General features: G+C 36.4%; 1 protein-coding gene across 1 annotated transcript in view; it reads left to right on the top strand.

Annotated features, from left to right (window-relative positions):
- Nucleotides 1–20,867, top strand: part of PAXIP1 (PAX interacting protein 1) — a 34,494-nt gene that overhangs the window by 10,696 nt on the left and 2,931 nt on the right. The window contains exons 6-17 of the mRNA XM_019474252.1: nt 2,724–3,368; nt 6,456–7,179; nt 7,995–8,089; nt 9,067–9,162; nt 9,504–9,641; nt 11,003–11,124; nt 11,699–11,883; nt 12,018–12,061; nt 14,695–14,762; nt 15,138–15,240; nt 17,828–17,996; nt 19,818–19,918. Coding sequence (XP_019329797.1) covers nt 2,724–3,368; nt 6,456–7,179; nt 7,995–8,089; nt 9,067–9,162; nt 9,504–9,641; nt 11,003–11,124; nt 11,699–11,883; nt 12,018–12,061; nt 14,695–14,762; nt 15,138–15,240; nt 17,828–17,996; nt 19,818–19,918 — 2,490 coding nt within the window. The remainder of the gene's footprint in view (nt 1–2,723; nt 3,369–6,455; nt 7,180–7,994; nt 8,090–9,066; nt 9,163–9,503; nt 9,642–11,002; nt 11,125–11,698; nt 11,884–12,017; nt 12,062–14,694; nt 14,763–15,137; nt 15,241–17,827; nt 17,997–19,817; nt 19,919–20,867) is intronic.

Below are 20,867 nucleotides of genomic sequence, written 5' to 3'. Positions count from 1 at the left end.
CTATGCTGTGCTTGATGGACCCCAGGACATGGTTGTCCCTTTTGGCTGCCAGGGCACTGTTGACTCATATTCAACTTCCCATCAACCCAAACCCCCAGATTTCTTTCTGTGGGGCTGCTCTCCAGTGTCTCGTCCCCCAGTTTGTATGTATAACCAGGATCACCCTGTCCCGGGTGCAGAATTGGGCACTTGCTCTTGTTAAATTTCATATGGTTGGTGATTGCTCAGCTCTCTAGTCTATCCAAATCTCTCTGTAAGGCCTCTCTACCCTCGAGGGAGTCCACAGCTCCTCCTAGTTTAGTATCATAATTTGATTTCCTACTCCTGTGTAGGAAGTCAAATGTTGCTGTCTTTATGCAAATGGAGAAACTGAATCAGAAAGATGAGGTAACTGGCTAGAGGCAGCATTGAGCACATCAGAATAGCCTTCTCTACGATAATGCTAGTAATGCTTTGGTTATAATAGTTCACTGAAATTGCATGAAGTGTTCAGGTACTCCTCTTCCTGAAGAAGAAATACATTTGTAATTGATTTAGTGTGTTCAGAAACGGAAAATACTTAAAACAAATTGAAGCTCACTTAAAAATGATTGCTTGGATGCTTTTAGTTGATGTGGTGGATGGAGCAAGTTTTTGGTTTTATTTTTGTGTGTTTTATTTTTTGTCCTTTAATAACATGAGCACATTTCCATCACCATTTGGGGTTTTTTTTAAATTTCCAATCAGTGGGAGGGGTGACACAGGTTAGTTATTTGAATGTAACTCTAAGATAGGTTCTATACACTACCTCCTTACATAAATCTGTAAAACTTCGTCAAGTTTATAATGTTGTTTTATACGAATTGAGTATATTATTGTCCCACCAATGACCCTTTTAATATTTTGGAGTTAATGTAAACTATCTAATACTAAGATAGAGAAGAACATGTGGCTAGTAGGATGACAATAAACTTATGTGTGCAATACATAGGAAAGTGCTTTAGAATAAAACGTGGGCTGGCATTGGGAGAAGAGAAAGTGTGGACATGGGAAATGCTTGCTTTTTCTTCCCTGTTTCATTTAAAACTATAAGAACCTTTGTAGGGTTGGTTTTTTTTGGGGGGGGGGATGTTGGTTTTTTGTTTTTTGGGATTTTTTTAAGTGCATGATCTTTCTTCTGTGGAAGAGTTAAAAGGGTGTACCGAACACCACCCTAGTTTTGTCCTCCATCACAACAAAATGTAATGCTTGGAAGAAGAGCTTTGCTACCTAAAATGGTGTTTTTAAGAGGCGGTGATATACATTTAAGAAGTCTTGCATTAAATCATAAGCTTTTTAGAGCAAAGGATGTTGTCTTGAGCTTGCCAGTCAAGAAACTGAAAAAAACACATTAGCATTTCTTGTTTAATTTACATAATCATTGAATGGGAACAATTTTATAGCATGATTACTTAAAATGCTTCTAGTCCTGCTGCTCTGACATACTACTACAAGGGAATCTGCAGCAGTTTGTAATGAGAACAGTTTTGACACTAGTGAAAACTTAAATGATTGCTTTGACTAGACACAACATGATAAAACAAGATTCTTAATTCTCACCACAAAGAAAGAATGAAAACTCATATCTGCAAATAAACTTGGTTTAATCTGTAATCTCTTTATTGTGTATGAATGACAGTTTCATTGTAGGAAATAACTCTAGAGAATCATTAAATTAAATTAATTTCCTCTGAATGTGCTGGTTGTTAATTTATATTGTTTGGCATACAAAGAAAATCCCAGTTCAATCACTTTGCAATATTAGATCCTGAAGTTAGTTTCAAATCTTCTAAAGAAAATTTTGTTTTTTTTTCCCCCACTGTCTTGATATTTGTGAGGGGTTTCCATCAAAGAGGATGTTTGAATAAATAGAGCACTGATCCTGTGTCTATTTCTATTTCTTGGGAAAGGAAACAGTGAAGTTTTACTATTTATATATATCTTCAAATGATGAAATGATAAGGCAGGAGGGAGGGATAAAGTTTTCTACTTTGTCAGTATTGTAACCTCTCATTGAAATGGATTTAGCTAATATTTGGACAGAAGTGTAACTTTCAAGTTGAGGGCAACATTACAATTAGCAGCTTCTGAGAAGGTGTGTGGGAAATACCCGACTGGTTTCTGATTTGTATTCCTGCTGAAATGCATTTTTTTCAGTGATCACCTTGTCTCTACTTTATTATGAAATTCTGATTTTTCCCTAAAGGCTTTTTCATGGTGTTTTTTTTTTGTTTGTTTGTTTTTTACTTTGTTTAGTGGAGAAAATGTAAGTATAAACTGTATTTAGACTCACCTTAATGTCCACCTAAAAATCAGCTGCATCTTAGTATTGACTGTGATGTTCCTAGCTGCTGGAGTTCTGAAGGCTTTTTCAGAACCAAATATCATGATTTTCAAATCCTTTGGTGATTGGGTTTGAGAAGAATTTGGGTAGTGGTGTTCTTGCAAGTGAAGACTTAATCTTCTGCAGTCGTGCCTTCTGAGTCCTTTATATTATAAATGTGGATGGAGGTTTTTGTTTTAATCTCTTGGAACTTGTGGTTACACACAGTAGTGTAGTTTGTCCTGTTGGTTCTGGGAGAGATCACTTTCTGTTGTTGGACAGCCTCTTGTGATCTGCCTCTCCATGCTCTAGCCCTGCCCTCAAGAAAGTTATTTGGGATTTTTTGTCTTTAAATAAAATCTCTTCTTTTTTTTTTTTCCAGGAAAAATATGAATGTGCTTGTAAACGGGACAGCATTAAAATTGTGACACCGGACTGGGTACTGGATTCTATAGCCGATAAGACTAAAAAAGAAGAGACTCCTTATCATCCTCGTTTAATTATATACGAGGAGGAAGAAGAGGAGGAGGAGGAAGAGGAGGAGGAAGCAGAAAATGAAGAACAAGATTCTCAAAATGAAGCTAGTACTGATGAAAAACTATCAAGCCCAGCATCTTCTCGAGAAGGCTCACCTTTGGGTGATCAAGTTTTTTCACCAAAATCTACTACTGCTGATAAGGCAAAAGGGGAACTGATGTTTGATGATTCTTCAGATTCCTCTCCAGAAAAGCAAGAAAGGAATTTGAATTGGACACCAGCTGAAGTCCCACAGGCATCTGCAGCAAAGCGTAGGTTGCCTCAAGGGAAAGACTCTGGGTTAATTAATTTATGTGCCAATGTCCCACCAGTGCCAGGTAATATTTTGCCTCCGGATATGAGAGGCAATCTAATGGCTTCAGTACAAGGTGCCCAAAGTTCTGATCGACAGGAAATGATGGCTACGTGGAGTCCAGCCGTGCGGACATTAAGGAATATTACTAATAGTGCTGATATTCAGCAGATTAATAGACCATCAAATGTAGCACATGTAAGTGTTGGATTTTTAATTTATAAGATATTGGACTTTTTATTAGGAACTGTCGTATACGAGAACTTCAGTTTCCTTTTATTGTTCTTTAAATGTACAAAGGATTAAAAGTTCTCCGTATTACTTAGAAGTTGTGGCCAAATTAGTAACCTCCCTGTAATAAGTAACTTCATTCCTAGCAGGTTCACAGAAGTAAGAATGCATTTGGAAAAAATGTTTGGAAGAGTAAGGCTGTGTTTAACTATAGCATGGTTTAGAGTTTCAGTATTGATTTCTTGGTAAGAGCAAAAAAAAAAAAATTCATTAATTTAAAATTATTTGCCTAGTTCAGGAAACCTGATTTCATACCTTTCAAGCTTTTTATTCAGTGCAAGGAGTTACTTGTGCTATAAACACATAGAACTGTGAAATTGATTGTTCTCACGGTAGGTTCAGTTCTATACTGTGTTGTTCTGCTGGGCATCATTAAGTTGTTATATAGGATAGTCAGGATTATGATGCAGAAGTCCTAACTTAAAAGTTCTTATGCCACTCGTATAGTTGAAATAATTGCAGCTTTTCTACTGAATTTATTTTTAGAAGAAAATAAAAAGCGAGTGAGCATGCACTGAAATAACTTACAGCATTGAAATTCTAAGATGTTCATGGGAAGGGAACGTGAGAAAAGTAGGTGCTGGTAAATGGTAGACATATCTCTTACTTAAATAATTGTACTGGTGCATTTATTTGGATGTTCATCTGAAGGTAAAACTTTCAAAGGTGCCTGAATAATCCAGACGCTTACAGCTAGTACTTAAACACAAAAAGTGTAGTCACTCAGAAATGTTGGTTCTTTGTTGTCTATATGACTTCTGAATATGAAACAGAAATGCAGGCTTCCTTTTAAAACTGAGTCTTAGACTCTTCTTCTCAGTGCCTTGAGTTATTTGGATGTTCATCTGAAGGTAAAACTTTCAAAGGTGCCTGAATAATCCAGACGCTTACAGCTAGTACTTAAACACAAAAAGTGTAGTCACTCAGAAATGTTGGTTCTTTGTTGTCTATATGACTTCTGAATATGAAACAGAAATGCAGGCTTCCTTTTAAAACTGAGTCCTAGACTCTTCTTCTCAGTGCCTTGAGTTGTTTAAGGACTGAGACTTCTGGGTAAGGACTGAGCAGAACCGCCAAAGTCCTGGTCGGTTGGCCAGTGCTGGTAAGCTGGATGATGCTTTCATGTCTGAACACCACATCTATAACCCAGCCGTTGTACTTTCAAATACTCTTTAGTGGTGTCCCTGTGGAAGTATTTTTCTGTAAATAATATTTATAGAGCTACAGGGCAGTTGATGGTATCGTGCTTCGGCTAGACTTTGTTCTCCAAAAGTCTGTTAGACTAGGGACTTGGCTATGGTGTGCAAGGACTGTTCTCAAGTACCATATCAGGCTGCTGTGTAGGTTGCTGTGCTAGTGCCAGCACATGGAGAAAAGCTTGGCATCTTAGAATTGTGAATCTGCTTCCTAGAGGGAGGAATACCAAGTCTACGTTTTCCCTTATAACTTCCCTCTGGCTAGGTTAAATTGTACTTTGTATCCTGCTTGGGTACCAGTCTTGGGTGGATTCCATGTCTTGGTGCACAGTCTTGGAAAGTTAATGTTTAATTTCAACCTCAGATTTCTGCTGAATGGCAAGATCTGTAATAATATGGCATTTTGCAGATGCAAAGTTACTTTCTGAATATAGCCCTAGGATACTTTTGAAAGTTTTATCCCTTTATTTTGAAATATGTGTCCTGAAGCTTCTGTAATTTTGACTTTTGAGACTTTTTGTGGAGAGCGGCATGAAGATCTCTCCTCATACTGAGCCACAGAAACATTCTCTTTGTGTATCTTATTTTTAGTTGTTGAACGTTTACACTGTGGTGCTGTCTAGACATTAGTGATGGGTGATGCATTGATAATCGTGGTTGTAAATGTATGCTATACCAACAACATCAAAATTACTTAGATGAAACCTGAGATGTTCTGAAGTGCATTGTAAAAAACACTTGAGCCACCTCTGATGAAGAGTTGATGGACGTCTCATTGAGAGGATACAGTTAATTGGCTTTGTGTTTTAGTGATGTGCTTTGATTCCTCTCTCTCGCACACACACATCACTGAAGTTTACACTGTATGTGATGAAATAGTGTGGGTGAAGGAAACAAGCTTTGCGGGATTCACCAAAGCTGGTTGCGTGTTTAAAAGACTTTATGAATGGCGAGTCTAGAGTTTCCTATTGCTCCTTCTAATTTTTAATAGGTAGTTTATATTAAAATATTTTAATAAATATGTAGAACTCAGTCTATTAGGAATTTGCCTAATTGTCCCTTTTCTGATGCTTTAAAAACTCACTTGCCAACTTGTGTCTGCTTAGTGTGAAATGATTTTTCCCTTAACAGTGAGCTATACGTCTAAAAATGAAATTAAACTCCAGATTACTTCAGCACTCCGTATAAATCTAAAATCTATTATTCTTAAGTATGGGTTGGTTAGTGCTCAGCAGATCAATGTTTTTCTTTGTATTTTGGGATTCAGTTTAAACAGTAGAGCTAAATATTCCTGTATTGGTTCAAAAGAAAGCAAGGTTGTATTAAGTTCCCATGTTTCCCATGTTTCAAACAGTACTAATTAGTAGAGGCGTTATTAGCAATTTTTAAGTTAAAGAAAATAAGACTATGGAACTAAACTTTGAACTTAACAGGCCAACAGGATTGTAAAATGAATATTACAGTTGATTGAGTTGATCAATGTAATTATTAATATAGTGGTAATAGTCATAATGCTATTGGAGATATCATCAATAATACAGGGACAGGATTTAATCTTAAATTTTGCTAAAATGTGCATTGCCTTATATTAGGAGCCATGTGTAGCTCCACGCTTTTCTATGTGTAAGTCCTGTCTTTTCATTTTGCTATTAACAGTTAAAAGATTTTTGTTTAGCTCACAGTGTATTTAAGCATAGGGTTCTTTTCTTTTGAGAATTGTATTTTCCCAGTAGTTCTTTAAATATTTTTAAAACTGAATGACAACAAAAAGGTCACAAAACTAATCTTTGTTTTCTAGATATTACAATCACTTTCAGCACCTACAAAAAGTTTAGAACAACAAGTAAATCATAGCCAACAGGGACATCCAAATGCGGTGCTCTTTAGTCAAGTGAAACTAACACCAGAGACACATTTATTACAGCAGTCACATCAAGCACAGCAACAACAGCACCATCCTCTTTTACACCTTCAACCTCAACAACTTATGCAGCTGCAACAGCAGCAGCAGCAACAACCACAGATTTCCCAGCAGTCTTTCCAACAGCAACAGCCTCATCAGTTTTCACAACAGCAACAGCAAGTCCATCAGCAGCACCAGTTCGCACAACAGCAGCTTCAGTTTCCACAGCAGCAGTTACATGCGCAACAGCAGCTACACCGTCCTCAGCAACAGCTCCAGTTCCAACAGCAGCATGCTTTGCAACAGCAACTTCATCAGCTGCAGCAGCAGCAGCTACAGCAGCAGCAACTGCAGCAGCTACAGCAACAGAATCTGCAACAACAACAGCTGCAACATCAGCAGCAGCAAATACAGCAGCAGCAATTGCAGCAGCAGCACTTACAGCGGTTACACCAACAGCATCAGCAACAGCAAATGCAGAATCAGGCAACACAACACTTAACTCAGACATCTCAAGCACTACAGCATCAAGTTGCAGCCCAGCAGCCACAACACCACCAGCAGCAACAGCAACAACTGCAACAGCAGCCGCTCTTTGGACATGATCCAGCAGCGGAGAGTTAGTAATTATTGCCTTCTGATCCTGGAAAAAAGTCGCTAATGACATGACGTACTGTGGGTTAAAATATCAAAAAATAATGCTGTGTTTACAGTATGGGATTGTAAGACTTAGAAACGCCATTCATGGCTTGGCACCTGTTTTACTAATTTTTAGGCAAACAGATTTAAATTGTAACTAAGGGTGATCCAGAAATCTGAAAAGCCTGAGAGCACCGAGAGCTTTCTCTTTTCAAATAATGCCACTAGCATATAAATTATGCTATGAGAACAGTGTTAGTCTATGCATACCATAAATTTTTATGATTTTTTTTCCTTTGGAAGAGGGGAAAGGGGAAGCTTTCAAAGAGGATAACAACTGGAAAGACAGCTTAAATTTTGGAAATACTAGTAAATGATGAGGATTCAGTATCAGATAGAAAGTTGTCATACCTTGCTTTGAATTCTGTCCATGCTAGGAGAACTGAAAGCTTTTTGATTGTTTTGACTCTTCATAGGTGATCTATATAAAAAAATAAGTTGTTGCCTTATGTTTTCCTTTTGGTGCTCCTTCCTTCTACCCCTTTAGCCCCTCTTCCTCCAGGAAAAAAACCACCCAGAACAAGAAAAAACCCTGGGCTGAACTGTGCCTTTAGATGTGGCTGTCAGCTTTGAAATTTTGGATCCTACTTTTTCCAAGAAAGATTTACTTCAAAATTGAATGAAGTTTATAACCTGGTAATAGGAAAGATTAGTGTAGCAAATATGTTCTGAGATGAACTCTTCAGACTTGTAAGTATTTAATTTTTTGTTCTTTTATGTGCCAAACTATTCCAGTTCCAGAAGAGTATTTCCTACTGGGCTGTGTCTTTGCAATTGCTGATTACCCAGAACAGATGTCTGACAAACAGCTGTTAGCGACCTGGAAACGGGTAAGATTCTGCTGTATTTTTAAAAAACTATGATAACATAATGTCATAGTAACTAAATCCTAAAAGGAATGATTGGAAGTATTTCAGCACTGTTCACTTTTCTTTAGGCATCTTTTTGTGTAATGTTTGTGTTACAACCTAAAAACCATTATTCAACTGCAGCTGACCAGAAAAAAGTAATAAAAATGCTTTAGATGTGCAGCCTGGTTGAATTAGGTCTTTAGTCAGAACATTGGCTAAATAAGTTATAGCCTTAACTGTTTCCCGACTATTTATGCTTTTAATCAGGCAGCTGTAGTGCAGCAAATGTAATACTGCATTGCTCTCTGTCTTTAACTTGCTTGTATAAAAAGATTCTTTTTTTGCATATAATTTTGGCATTTAGTAGCCTGTGAGGTATCCACCTGAGTGAATAAGATGGAGGAATAGAGTGTTTCTGTTTTTTGCCAACTTCTATTTTTCAGAAAAATCTGATTGTATCCTTTCCTAAATGAGAGGACTTTGATGTTCTTCAGAAACTTCTGATGGATTTTATAGTTGAATTTTCCCTACAATTTTGCATAATCAAGTAAGCTGTTGACATTTTTAACAGCACTTGTGTTTATTGCTGAAATAGAATTGAGTAGTTCATGAAAAATTGTTTAATAGTTATACTGCAAAAATAAAAAACATGAGAAGGGTTATTTGTGTTTATATATCTTTAGTTTTTTTTTTTAATTGATTCTAAATTAAATAGACTTTTTGTAGCTCAGTGAAAAGGTGCATATTTAATTTTGTTTTCTCCATTTTTTTTCAAAAATGTTTTTAAGCTAGATAACAAACCTTTTTTGGGGGGGTAACTCTTGAGTGAAATGGTGCTATGGTGCTAATGGTGGCAGTGTCCTAAAGAGTAGACTTTAATTTCAGACTGTTTGTTTCTTAGGGTAATTTAAAAATTGTTACATGTATTAGAAGTTTTGGGTTTGTTCTCTTACCAGATCATTCAAGCACATGGTGGGACAGTGGACCCTACCCTTACAAGCAGATGTACACATCTTCTTTGTGAAAGCCAAGTCAGTAACATGTATGCTCAGGTAATAAGCAAACTAGTAACGTGTATTCATGCATGCTTTCATTTTATTACTGGAAAGGCAGGGCTTTCCAGTATGTACTTCATGCTTAGATTGTAAGTATAAAATTAAAGTTTTTCATGATGTGCTTTTTTATGATTTGTGGTTTATGGTATAACAAACTCATAATGCATGTAGCAGATTTATTCCAGAGAACACTGAGGAAGATGCTATGAGAAGAAGGATCCTGAAAAAGTAGAGGAAAAACAAACGATGAAAATCAAAGCTTTGTAGTGTAGAAAAAGTGTAAAATACAATAAGGATGTATTTTGATTTTTAAAAGCTGTTTATGCATGTATTCACAGGCTTTAAGAGAAAGGAAGAGATGTATTACAGCACACTGGCTGAACTCAATCTTGAAGAAGAAGAAAATGGTACCACCTCATCGAGCCCTTCATTTTCCAGTGGCATTTCCACCAGGAGGAAAGCCATGCTCTCAACACGTAAGAAGAAAAAGCTAACTTCTAACAACTGCTTGGTTCATTACATGAGCAGTATTAAAATATAGCTAGAAAGCACTTACTCAAAGCAAAATAGACATTTCTTCTGTCTCGGAAGAAAAGCTTCTGGTAATCTTAAGGTCCTGTGTTGATGTGGTGCATACTACCGGGTAATTCAGAGTGCTTTGCAAGTCTTGCTGAGCTCTGAGTGGTGAGGAGTAACACCTGTGTTTGTGAATTAGTCTCTTAGAAACTGAGGTGCAAAGATTACATGAGTTAAACATAGCAAGATGACAGGAATCCAAGCTGCATAGTTTTTTACTAACAGCACGTCTAACAGTATATGCTTCCTTTACCATAACCTAATATTTTGTGGGGATTTTTCGAGGGTTTTTCTTTTTCTGGGTCAATACCTAGCAAATAGATAGGCTGTGCTGTTAATCAGAGAATAGGAGGTCACAGTTCCAGTAGCCTGTGCAATGAGGAGCACTGGGGAAGCTGAATTTTGTGGGGTTGAAACATAAACTTGCAGTTGAATCAGATGCATCTTGAGATACACTGTGCAACATAAAAATAAGATGCCAAAGTGTGTCTTGGCATTGGATTTCTTTGGGCTGGATGCAGACATAGGGGATGATGGCCTTGCTACTAGCCTGTTCTAGAAGGCATAAAAAGAAATACAAGTTTGGGAAAATTAGAATATAACAATATGCATGTGAACACAGTGGTTAGTAGCAAATGTAATATGTAGTGTAGTAAATGTAGTTTATTATCAACAACAAAATTGCTGTTGCCTTTGCCTAAATAAAAGGAGAGAATGGCAAAACTGAAAACTTGGCAAGACTGAAGATAAGAACAGGAGGGGTGGAATTACACTTCACCACTTATGATCAGCTGGCACAGTTTATTTGGCTTCATGGCAGGGTAGAGCAGAGCATTCAGGAGATTTTTAAAAGTAGAGTAGGGCAAGTAAGTATAAGCATTTCTCTGTCTCCCTGAATATAAACAGCAGCAGGAGAAAGGCGAGACATGTGCGAGAAGAAAACTAGCTGTGAGCTCTTTCATAGTAAAACTGTAGTATTTGTAAATGAGAAAAAGCTGGCCAGCAGAATGAAAATGATTCTTCCTGAGTCAGAACTAGTGCTGGAAACCTGAAATGTTTATGTATAAACAAATCACTTTTGAATTGTACTTTACGTATCCTACAAGCCATGTTTTAATTAAGTGCCTATATGCCATAGTTATGATACTGTATATTTTGTTGTAGTGTAAAAAAGTTAGTAACAGAAAAATATTTTCAACAGGAGTGTTTTGTAAGTACCATCTATGTTCAGTTATTTGTAACGGTCTCTTTCTATCTGTAGATAATCTCTGTGACAGGATTTGTTGATAGTGACAGAGATGACCTCAAACTAATGGCCTACCTAGCAGGTGCCAAATACACAGGCTATCTGTGTCGCAGCAATACAGTTCTCATCTGTAAAGAGTAAGTGGTTTATCTCTGCAGTACTCACGTTCTCAGTTGCCTGTTGCCAGTTAGTGCTTTTCTTAACGTGAGGTGCTAATTGCATCTCATTATAAGAATGGTAATTTTAATCAATTTTGCAATTTGATAGCAATAAACTTAGTGATGTTGTTTCTTGAACTAAATTACTGCACACTGTTACATGATAAATTTGGCCTTCTGAAGACAGGCAAAAGAAAAGTCATTTCTAATTTCACTGTTTTGCAGTATTTTATAAGTGATGCTGACCATATTACATCATCTATAAGTAAAATATCTTTTTTTTTTTTTTTTTAAATGTTTTAAAACGTTGGGGGAGGGAAAATAAGTTAAATCCAGGTCTAACTTGATTCTATTTGGGGCAGAAATACTCCCCTAATTGACTTGTTCTAGCACATAAAGCAAAAGTATGTGTTCAGAGTATCTACTTTGTCACAGTTAAAATAGATAATAGGCCAACACAGTAATATTGGTATTTTAGGTTTATTATTAGAAATTGCTATTTTACCTATTTTATTGAAATATATTTTTTTTTCCTTAATCTCTGAACAATAAGGCCCAGTGGCTTGAAGTATGAGAAAGCTAAAGAGTGGAGAATACCATGTGTAAATGCGCAATGGCTCTGTGACATACTGCTAGGAAATTTTGAAGCTTTACGGCAGATACAGCACAGTCGGTATACAGTATTCAGTCTTCAAGATCCACTTTCTCCTAGTCAACATCTAGTTCTAAACCTTTTGGGTAAGAGTTTCAGTCCCCAAATCCTGTGTTCTGTAGCATTTATATATGTACCTGTTTAATCAATAGAAGCATGTGTCTTCTGGTATAAATAACTTTGCAGTGGTTTCATTTTTGTTTTGTTCTTCATTTCCTAGATGCTTGGAGAGTCCCATTAAAGGTATCACCAGAAATTCTAATGGTATGTTGAATTATTGTATATATGCAGGTGTTCTTATAAGATTACTCTTTAGTGCTTTTAATGTGTGAGCACATGTGTATATGGTGTGAGCAACATGCCAGAGGGACTTAGACAGACCCATACTGAACCTCCTGGCTGTACTTCCTGCTAGTGTTCTCTCTGTTTTATTTTGAGAAATCTGAGAAATAATCTTTTGCAGAACTAAGAACCTGCACTGTGATACACCAAATCAAGTTACTTTTCAGACATCTTGGGCTAGTGCTTCACTCTTCAATTTTTACATCATACCTTTAGAAAGGGCTTAGTATTTTTTGAGTCAGTACCTAACACTATCTGAAAATCAGGCTTCATAAGGGTTTTTAAGGCAGAGCACCAAAAATCAGTGAGGATTTTGTTGGAATATTGGCTGAATTTTAAATAGGATAGATAATGTAAATTAAGGGTAGAACTACTTTATATCATCTCTTTGAAATAGTCTTAAGAACTAAAACCATGGGCATCTATACCATATATTTTATAATTTAAAAATAAATCTTGCTTTAAAAAGTGTAGTTGATAACCCTGTGAATAACAGCAGTGTAAATGAACAACAGTAAGGATACGAAGAATGTACCTTAAAAAAGATAGAAAACATTTAGTTTTTGTCATGTAGTGTATTCTGTGAAACATGCAAAACATGAGGCAGGTGTAAGAGCTGAGGTGGAAACTGCAACTTATCTTCTGAACTGTTTCCTTGTTCTGAATATGTAGAAAACTATTTCAGTTTTTGTATTGTAAATTCTCTTCCCACTTCAGATTTATATTTGATAACTGTTTTCACAGTGTCTGTCTTGACGTCGGTAAATCCCAGTTTGAGCTAGTGAGCTTTCAGTTCATTGGTACAACAGATGACTGTCAGATAACATTTTATATTGCACAAAAACATTTTGCCATACGTCTTGCATTCTGGATCACTTCTTATCTCCATTGTTTTGTATACTCTTCAGAAAAGAGGAGCTTAGTAACTGTCATAACTTAATTTGTACTAATACTTTAAATGGGGTCTGGGCACTATTTGTTGTTTTAATGCCTTTCAGCTTTAGAAATAGTCACTACTATATCCCTGGCCCTAAGTTTGAAACATTCTTCTACTTACAGACCCCTGTGGAATTGTTTTGTGGGCCTGTAGGAAACTAATTTTTAGGAAATTATCTGCCTTTAAAAAAATTTGTGCACTTCATATTTTCCTGAAGAAGGATGCATTCTACTAGTGGCAAAATAAAAAATCCTTGAAGAGATTCAGTATGCACTATTAGTATTTAAATAGCTTTTAACTAACTCGGTTCTGGGTTTGTTACCACCACCCTTTGTGTCCACACTGCAGTTGAGCTCATCTTAAAATTGGGCATGTGCCTTCTTTGTGTGACTCAGTCAGACCAGGTGGTGGTCCATGTTTTTTCTACTGTGGCAAATGGAGAGAACTTAGGGGTCAGAAAGCCTAATTTTGTACCTCCCTTTCTGTATTTACTATATGGGGACCCTTCTTCCCCATGTGAAGTGAGTATCTTGTAACTTAGATCGAAAGGGACTTCTGGAGGTACTCTTGTCCAGCTCCCCTCAGGATGCCCACGTATGCAGAATATGATTTGGTAGTAGAAAATGCCAGGCACGTGAAAGTCTCAGACAAGGTACTTCACTGCCTTCATAGCAGGCATTACTGTTTGTCTTGGGATTTAAAGTATGGGGTCCTCTTTTGAGGACAGCTGTCTGTCAGACAGTGTTGATGCCATCTACCTTTTGCATTTTCATAGTTGAAATGAGCGTGTGTGCTTTTCTTTCCAGATGCTCTTACTAGTGATTGTCTAGCACGAAAATGCATGTCCCTGACAGCAGGGAGCAAACCCCTGTGGCCTGTTCCTCCCAAAGGACTGTACTCACAGTGAGGCTGGAATAATGCTACCTGTCTTTCTGGTCATGTGCCTCTAGTATTCCTCATTAAATTTCAGGTGTAGATTTGAAGGTTAAAGAGGAATAGATGTTACATGCTCCTGCAAGCGAGAGCTGTGGTTTCAAGTTACTCAGGCCAGGGAGAGCCTAATAAAAGCTACATTTCTCTGTTCCTGGGGAAATGCTCTAGTGGCTGACCTAGTACTGTGGAAGTGGGAGTGTCTATCCAGTGAGTACCTGAGCATCCACTGGAGCTTCTGTTTATGTAGTCAGGGAACTTGAGCATTTAAAACGCAGGTGCCAGTATTTTCTGTTGATATTTAATCACCTGGAAGAATATTGTAGTCTTCATGTATTTAACAAATGGACAGGTTTTTCAGTCTCTTTCTCATTTAATTATTTGGGATTTCCGTTGATGAGTATCAGCTTTATTTAAAGCAAAAAATGTCCCACAATATTTTATTTGGTGTTCACATAAATGATTATATAACTTTATGGAGAAGCTTTGGTTAATGCTCAGCTTTGCTCTTGAGTCAGTTGTGTAAGCATTAGGTGCACCAGTATGCATTCAGTAGCATGTCTTTCTCATTCGTGTTTAATTTTCTTTAATATAGTCTCAGAATATCGTGTATAGTTTTCGTCTTTCAGAACAGAAGTTGGTTTCCCTGCTCAACTCAGATATATACATGTAGATGATCTAATTTCAGGGTGTGAGGTTGCCTTTGAAACCAAAGCAAAATGAATCCAGTCTTCAGCCATCTTCCAAAAGAGCAAGGTAAGACTAGCGAGTAATCAGTGCTGGTAGTCCTTAATTTACTTTTCTACAGAAAAAGTTCCATCCTGTGCCCTGTGAATTGAAATAACTAACAATGTTTTTTGCATATTGCTAGCTACTCAGCTGGCAGAAATAAAATAATAACTAGAGAGTGAAGTAGTAAGAGAATTGGGAGAGAACAGAAACAGGAGAATATGTCCTGTTCTCAGCATAGGAATTTTTTCCTCAGAAGAAGATTGGTCCTGCCTAATTCTCATTCATCTGAGTACTTCCATTGGTAAAAGTTGCAAGAGTGTGCTTGTCTAGTTTTTAAATAATAATAATACAACTTTGGGCCCAAACTTCACATTCTGCTGTATTTCATGTATTTTGTAGGATTGAAGACCTACCACCACCTACTAAAAAACTCACCCCAGAATTGACGCCAATGGTGCTCTTCACGGGATTTGAACCTATGCAAGTTCAACAGTACATTAAGGTGACTTTCATGCTTCTCTCTTGTGAACTACATTGAAACATCTGATAACTTTCTTCTTGATGTTGAATTTTTGCTATCTAAGACCTGATTAGCATACATCTAGTGGATAAAACCCCATACTTACTGGGGCTGAGGTTAGAGTGTAGATTTATGTGAAATGAGTTTTATTTGGTAACTGTTCTGTTTTAGTTAACTACTTCATACTTCTGTGCTCCTTGTTTTTGCTTTCCATATGATTGTTTTAAAAAGCAAGAAAGCCCCTTCCGCATTTGTTTTTAAATCAGCAAACTTCATGACCAAATTTAGGTGGGAAAAGTAGTGATGGTTGTACTGGATAAGACCCAAGACTCTTCTAGTGTAGTTGCTATCTGTAATAGCAAATGCTTCAAAGAAAGCTGATGACAAAGCTTATGGCAGGTGTGAGATAATAAGTTCTCATGGAGATTTTGTTCTGTTCCCTAATAAAGCTGTCCCAAGACGTAACTGTAAATAACTTATAACATTCTTTTAACGGTATGAAAATCCAGTCATTCTGTGAACCTTAATAATTACTAAGCATTTGTTCCAAAAGAACTTTTCATTTATGTTACTTTTCACATGTTGGCTGACATTCGAGGCACGTGGGTTTTTTAACTGCTGACCTCAGTAGTGCATGAAAGATCCCGCCATTGATGGCTGCTCCAGATAATGAAAAGTAAATGAGGCCTAGTTTGAGTCCGCTACATTTCTTAGAAATGTGCATCACTTTGGTGTGCTCAAAAACATCTAATATCTTCTTTATTATACCTAAACTTGTTTTTAAAGTAGTTGGACTTTGGAGTTTTTTTCCCTTGCAGTGTTTGCATTTGAAGCTTGATATTAAATATTTTGGAACATAAAATATTTTTTAGTATATCCCAGAAAGTTCCAGTGTCAGCTCCTCATTTTCTGTCACGTTGGTACTGGGTGAATTAATTATATGGAGAATCTGTTTTGGTAACAGCTATGGCTTACAAATATAAAATATGAACTTCAGCCTCAAGGCTTGTGAAGTTGAATCTAAACTTGGCAGCGATGATACCATCAAGACCTTTCAGAGTTTCGATGCCTAGCTGAGGCTGGATACTTCTCATCTTCTTGAGTTGGAGGGGTAGTCTTTTTTCCCGTATGCCTAAAAAGGGTTCCTTGAACATCAGAATGGAAATCTTGCAAGATCTGCACTAGGTATACAGTGTTTGAGGGGAACAGGTATTAACTATGAAAGTAACAGCTTCTGCCTTTCATAGGTGTACAAGTGTACTATTCACAATGTGTTTATACATACCCTGAAGGAAATAAATAGTAGAAAGGTTCCGTGTCATTGAATAACACTTTTGTGTATCATCTCTATGCAAACCGTCAAAGTAAGCCAGCACAGTAAAGAAAAGTTTAAAACGTTGTCCCTGTCTATCCTACTTGTTCCTTATTACCAGAGCAATAGAGTACAGAAGGATGCTAGAGGTCTTTTAGGGTTTCTAATACACCCAGTAGGCCTTCCTGCATTCGTGACTCCTGATGACTGATGTAATAAAATCACCCTAGTATGTTCGATATTTATACTTGAACATATCGGTGTTTTTTTATCTGTTTGTACAAAATGCTTGTCAAAGAAAATCAGAAATCCACAGCACATAGATAATAAAGTTGTCCAAATATTTTTTTGTTCTTTAAATTTTTATGGGAGGAAGCACTCTTTATTTGTAACTAACACCTATGGTAATTTGATGTGAAAATCACCCTAGTATGTTCGATATTTATACTTGAACATATCGGTGTTTTTTTATCTGTTTGTACAAAATGCTTGTCAAAGAAAATCAGAAATCCACCGCAGCTCGTTGATAATGTTGTTGTCCTATTTTTTTTTTGTTTTTTTTTTTTTTGTGGGAAGCACTCTTTATTTGTAACTAACACCTATGGTAATGTGATGTGCCTCACCAGTTGATTAGTTGTATTACTGATCCCTTCAGATAATGATTTGTATCTTAACTGACAAGATAGCAACTGTGATGAGTTAGTTCAGGTTTGGTAGTTTAAACCAAGGAAAAAAGGATAGTTGCTCAGTATCATGAAAAATACATGTGGAACTAGTGCATTTAAAGAACACGTTTTTCATGAGGTGCTTTTCTTTTTGAAGAAAAGACTAGCAAAATTAAGTTTACCATAGCTACAGCGTATAGTATATCTTCCATAGAAAAGAGCAAAATCATTACATTTTCTGCTTACTTAAATTTAATACCATGTTTCACTTCAAAAAGATTTTAATTAGTATCTTACAGTTATTTCCTTGCTTAAAGGAAGCACAACCCAAACCCAAAAACCTGCAGAAGCGGAATGTAGCTTTCAGTCTTGCCAGATGAAATTTATGTCTGGAAATAGCTGGATTTTCAATGGCTGTAAATTCTGTCAAAATTGATCAGCTTTAGGAATGACTGTAATACAGAAATCTCCTATATTTACTGTTTCATTAGGAGCTTAGTTTTATTTGATGGTGGTGGTGGTATTCTTCATTTTTTTCCTCCAATTTTTAAAGCACTATTCCATGCTGATTTGTGTTTTGTACAACTTTCAGAAACTGTATATCCTTGGAGGTGAAGTAGCAGAATCTGCCCAGAAATGCACCCATCTAATTGCCAGTAAAGTGACCCGAACAGTCAAGTTCCTGACAGCAATTTCTGTAGTCAAGCACATAGTAACTCCAGAGTGGTTAGAAGAGTGTTTCAAATGCCAGAAGTTTGTTGGTGAGTTAAACTAGTATCAACTTCTATATACTATACTTCTATAGTATTTTACTTGATAGTAAAATCAAGTTTGTTGATTTAAGTATGCGAAGATGGCATGCCTATTTAAATACACTTCGTAGTTTTGACTTCTGACTTCAGTGTCTCTTGCCAGTTTCCTAAAGAGTTCAGTTTTGAAAGCAGAGATTTTAAATCTACAGCAAGTCTGACTAGCGTAATTCATAACTCATGTTATGTTTAAACAATTGTACTAGCAGCTAGTTTGTATTTCACTTGAGGTAGGAGGTTATGTTGGTATCGTTAAATAAAGCTGTCATAAGAAGAAATGATGTATTATTTTTTTATTAAGTTCTCTTTCAACAGAACATTTTCTTTCATTTAGTTTTCATCTGATTTAATACAGTTTCTTTGCATTAAATGAAGTAAAAAAATACTTTAAAAGTTTGCTTTGGGGTGATTAAAAGGTTGGATGTTGTTAAGCATTGTCTGTTTTTCTCGTATAGATATTTGCAGATTTTTACCTATGGTTACATTACTTCTTAAGCTCCAAATGCTTTTGGTTTCAGTAATTTTTCTAAAATGTAAGTTGTAAAGCACTAAGCCACTGTTGGAAATACATACAAAAATGCATTTAAATAATTAGTTAGTCTAGTACCGTAACTGTGTTGGAAGATAGCAACTTTGTGTTTACACTGCTTTTCTGTTGACAGCTGAAAATAACAAAAAAGATGGTTTTGGTCTATTTGACAAGGATGTTGGATCTGAAGAAAATCTCCTTAAAGGCTGATAATTTGTTTTATGATTGTTTTATGGTTTTTATATAATTTGTTTTGTAAGGAGCAAGTATATAACATTGTTGCATAACCATCACAAAGACTTAAATCTATGGATAATTAACCAATAAACCAGCAAACATTTTTTATAAATCTGGAGAAGGCAACTTGCTTGGTTCAGCATCAGTGAACTGAGAAATCAATCCATTTGAAAGCTATTAGAAGGTAAAGAAGGTCTGGGGAAGTAGAAGGATGACTGTTTTGATCTAGGACTTGAAGTACTTTAGCTACAAATCTACTGAATTTCAGTAGACGAGTAATGGGCTGCCTTTGCTTTTGTACGTAGTACAATGATGGAAAATACGTCAGTTGTTTAGAAAAATTGTCCTACAGGTTTTCTTTGTTTTATGGAAGAATATTAACACCATCTCTTGCAGGTTATCGAAATTGTCCTTGGAAAGACCAATTTGTTCTCCATATAAAATTTTTTTGTTCTTTAAACTTAGATCTTTTGAATTAAATCTGATTTAGAAATATGTTTGACATAGCCTTTTGTGGAAAGATGAAGTTAAGCCTGAAATTCCATCCCTAATAAAAAATGAAAAATTGGCTGAATAACAGGACAAGGGAAACAGATGGAAAGTTTGCTCAGTTAAGGCTGCATGAGGAGTTGAAGACAGTTTCTGGGCTCCCATAGGTTGTCACAGTGATTTGAACTTAAACTTAATCGTTCTGCTCCTTTTTTGTAGAGGATCAACAAAGAAAAGTTCACAAGTTCCTCCAATAAGTTAGAAAAAGGGACTTTATAGGACAGTGGTTGTTGCTAGATACACAAGTGTAAAATACATACACAATTTTATTCTCCCAAGTAATCGTGGGTCATCCTTGTAAGGCGCCTAATAAAAGGTAGTATTATAATCATGTTAAAATTAGTGAGTGTTTACCACTTAAGAGTCACTCTGCCACCAACATTTTCTGATCAGATTAGATCCTGGGTTGCGTGGATGTTTGTCTTTCGTGCATTACATCATCAGTCTTTCTTTTTCAGATGAACAGAACTTTGTGCTCAGAGATGCTGAAGCTGAGGTGCTATTCTGCTTTAGTTTAGAGGAGTCTCTAAAGAGAGCACAAGTAGCTCCACTGTTCAAGGTATGTAGTTTAAAAGGGCATTTAAATACTTGGAGCTTTTCAACCTAATATTTTCAGCATTGGGACCACAGCTTTTGTAGCCAAGGGCAATAAAACAGACTAGCATATAATGTGAAGCATTTGTTACAAATTTTATTTTTTACTTTATGCCTACTTCCTGCCTAAGCATTGCTGGGACGGATCTAAGCCCTTTGAGTGACTGGATCCTGTAGATGTGAACAAAACATGCTCAGTATATGCTCAGTACACTTAACAGTATTTGTTCCCTTACAAAATTTAGAACATTGCTCTGTTACTTGTAAAATGCCACTTACGGAAGGGACTTTTTTTTTTTTTAACACCAGCCTGGTACTCAAAGTACTTGCCCATAAAATTGAGAGTCTGAGAGTGAGTTTGCACTTCAGCCTCAGGGAGTTCTAGTCTGATTCTCCTTGAAGACTGCACGTACCACCAGGCTGTTTGCAGGGACGGTGCAAGATGGTTTTCATGCCTCCGGTTAAATTATGTTACAGTCCAGAGAGGTATCTGAAGATCCAAGCTGCTAGAGATTCTTCAGCCTAACTGAATTTGAGACTCTTTATTGAGGCAAACCACCTAAAAAGGGTATTTTTACAACCTGTGATGAATAAGAATCTATGTCTTCTATTAAGACTAAATACTACATTTCACTCAGTTTTGCAGTCTAAATAGCAAGGGGTTTTTTAATTCCTAACTGGTAAACAGAGATCATCTACTTTGTGATCTGATCACCTGTATCAGTCTTAGTCAAGTAGTAGGATAATTTTTGTCAGGAAGTAATAAATTGGCTATTAATTAAAAGCTGAAAGTTCTTTTGCAACACTTGAGACGTCCCTGGGCTTGAAGAAGCAAGGAGCATTGTTGTTCTTATATGTCTTACCAAGCTGCAGGTACCTTTTTTTTTTTTTTTTTTTTTAATATTTTTTTAAAA

This window comes from Aptenodytes forsteri, unplaced genomic scaffold (genome assembly GCF_000699145.1).
Source record: "Aptenodytes forsteri isolate BGI_AS27 unplaced genomic scaffold, ASM69914v1 Scaffold296, whole genome shotgun sequence".
Lineage (NCBI taxonomy): Eukaryota > Metazoa > Chordata > Aves > Sphenisciformes > Spheniscidae > Aptenodytes > Aptenodytes forsteri.
This window is presented reverse-complemented; position numbering and strand designations above follow the sequence as displayed.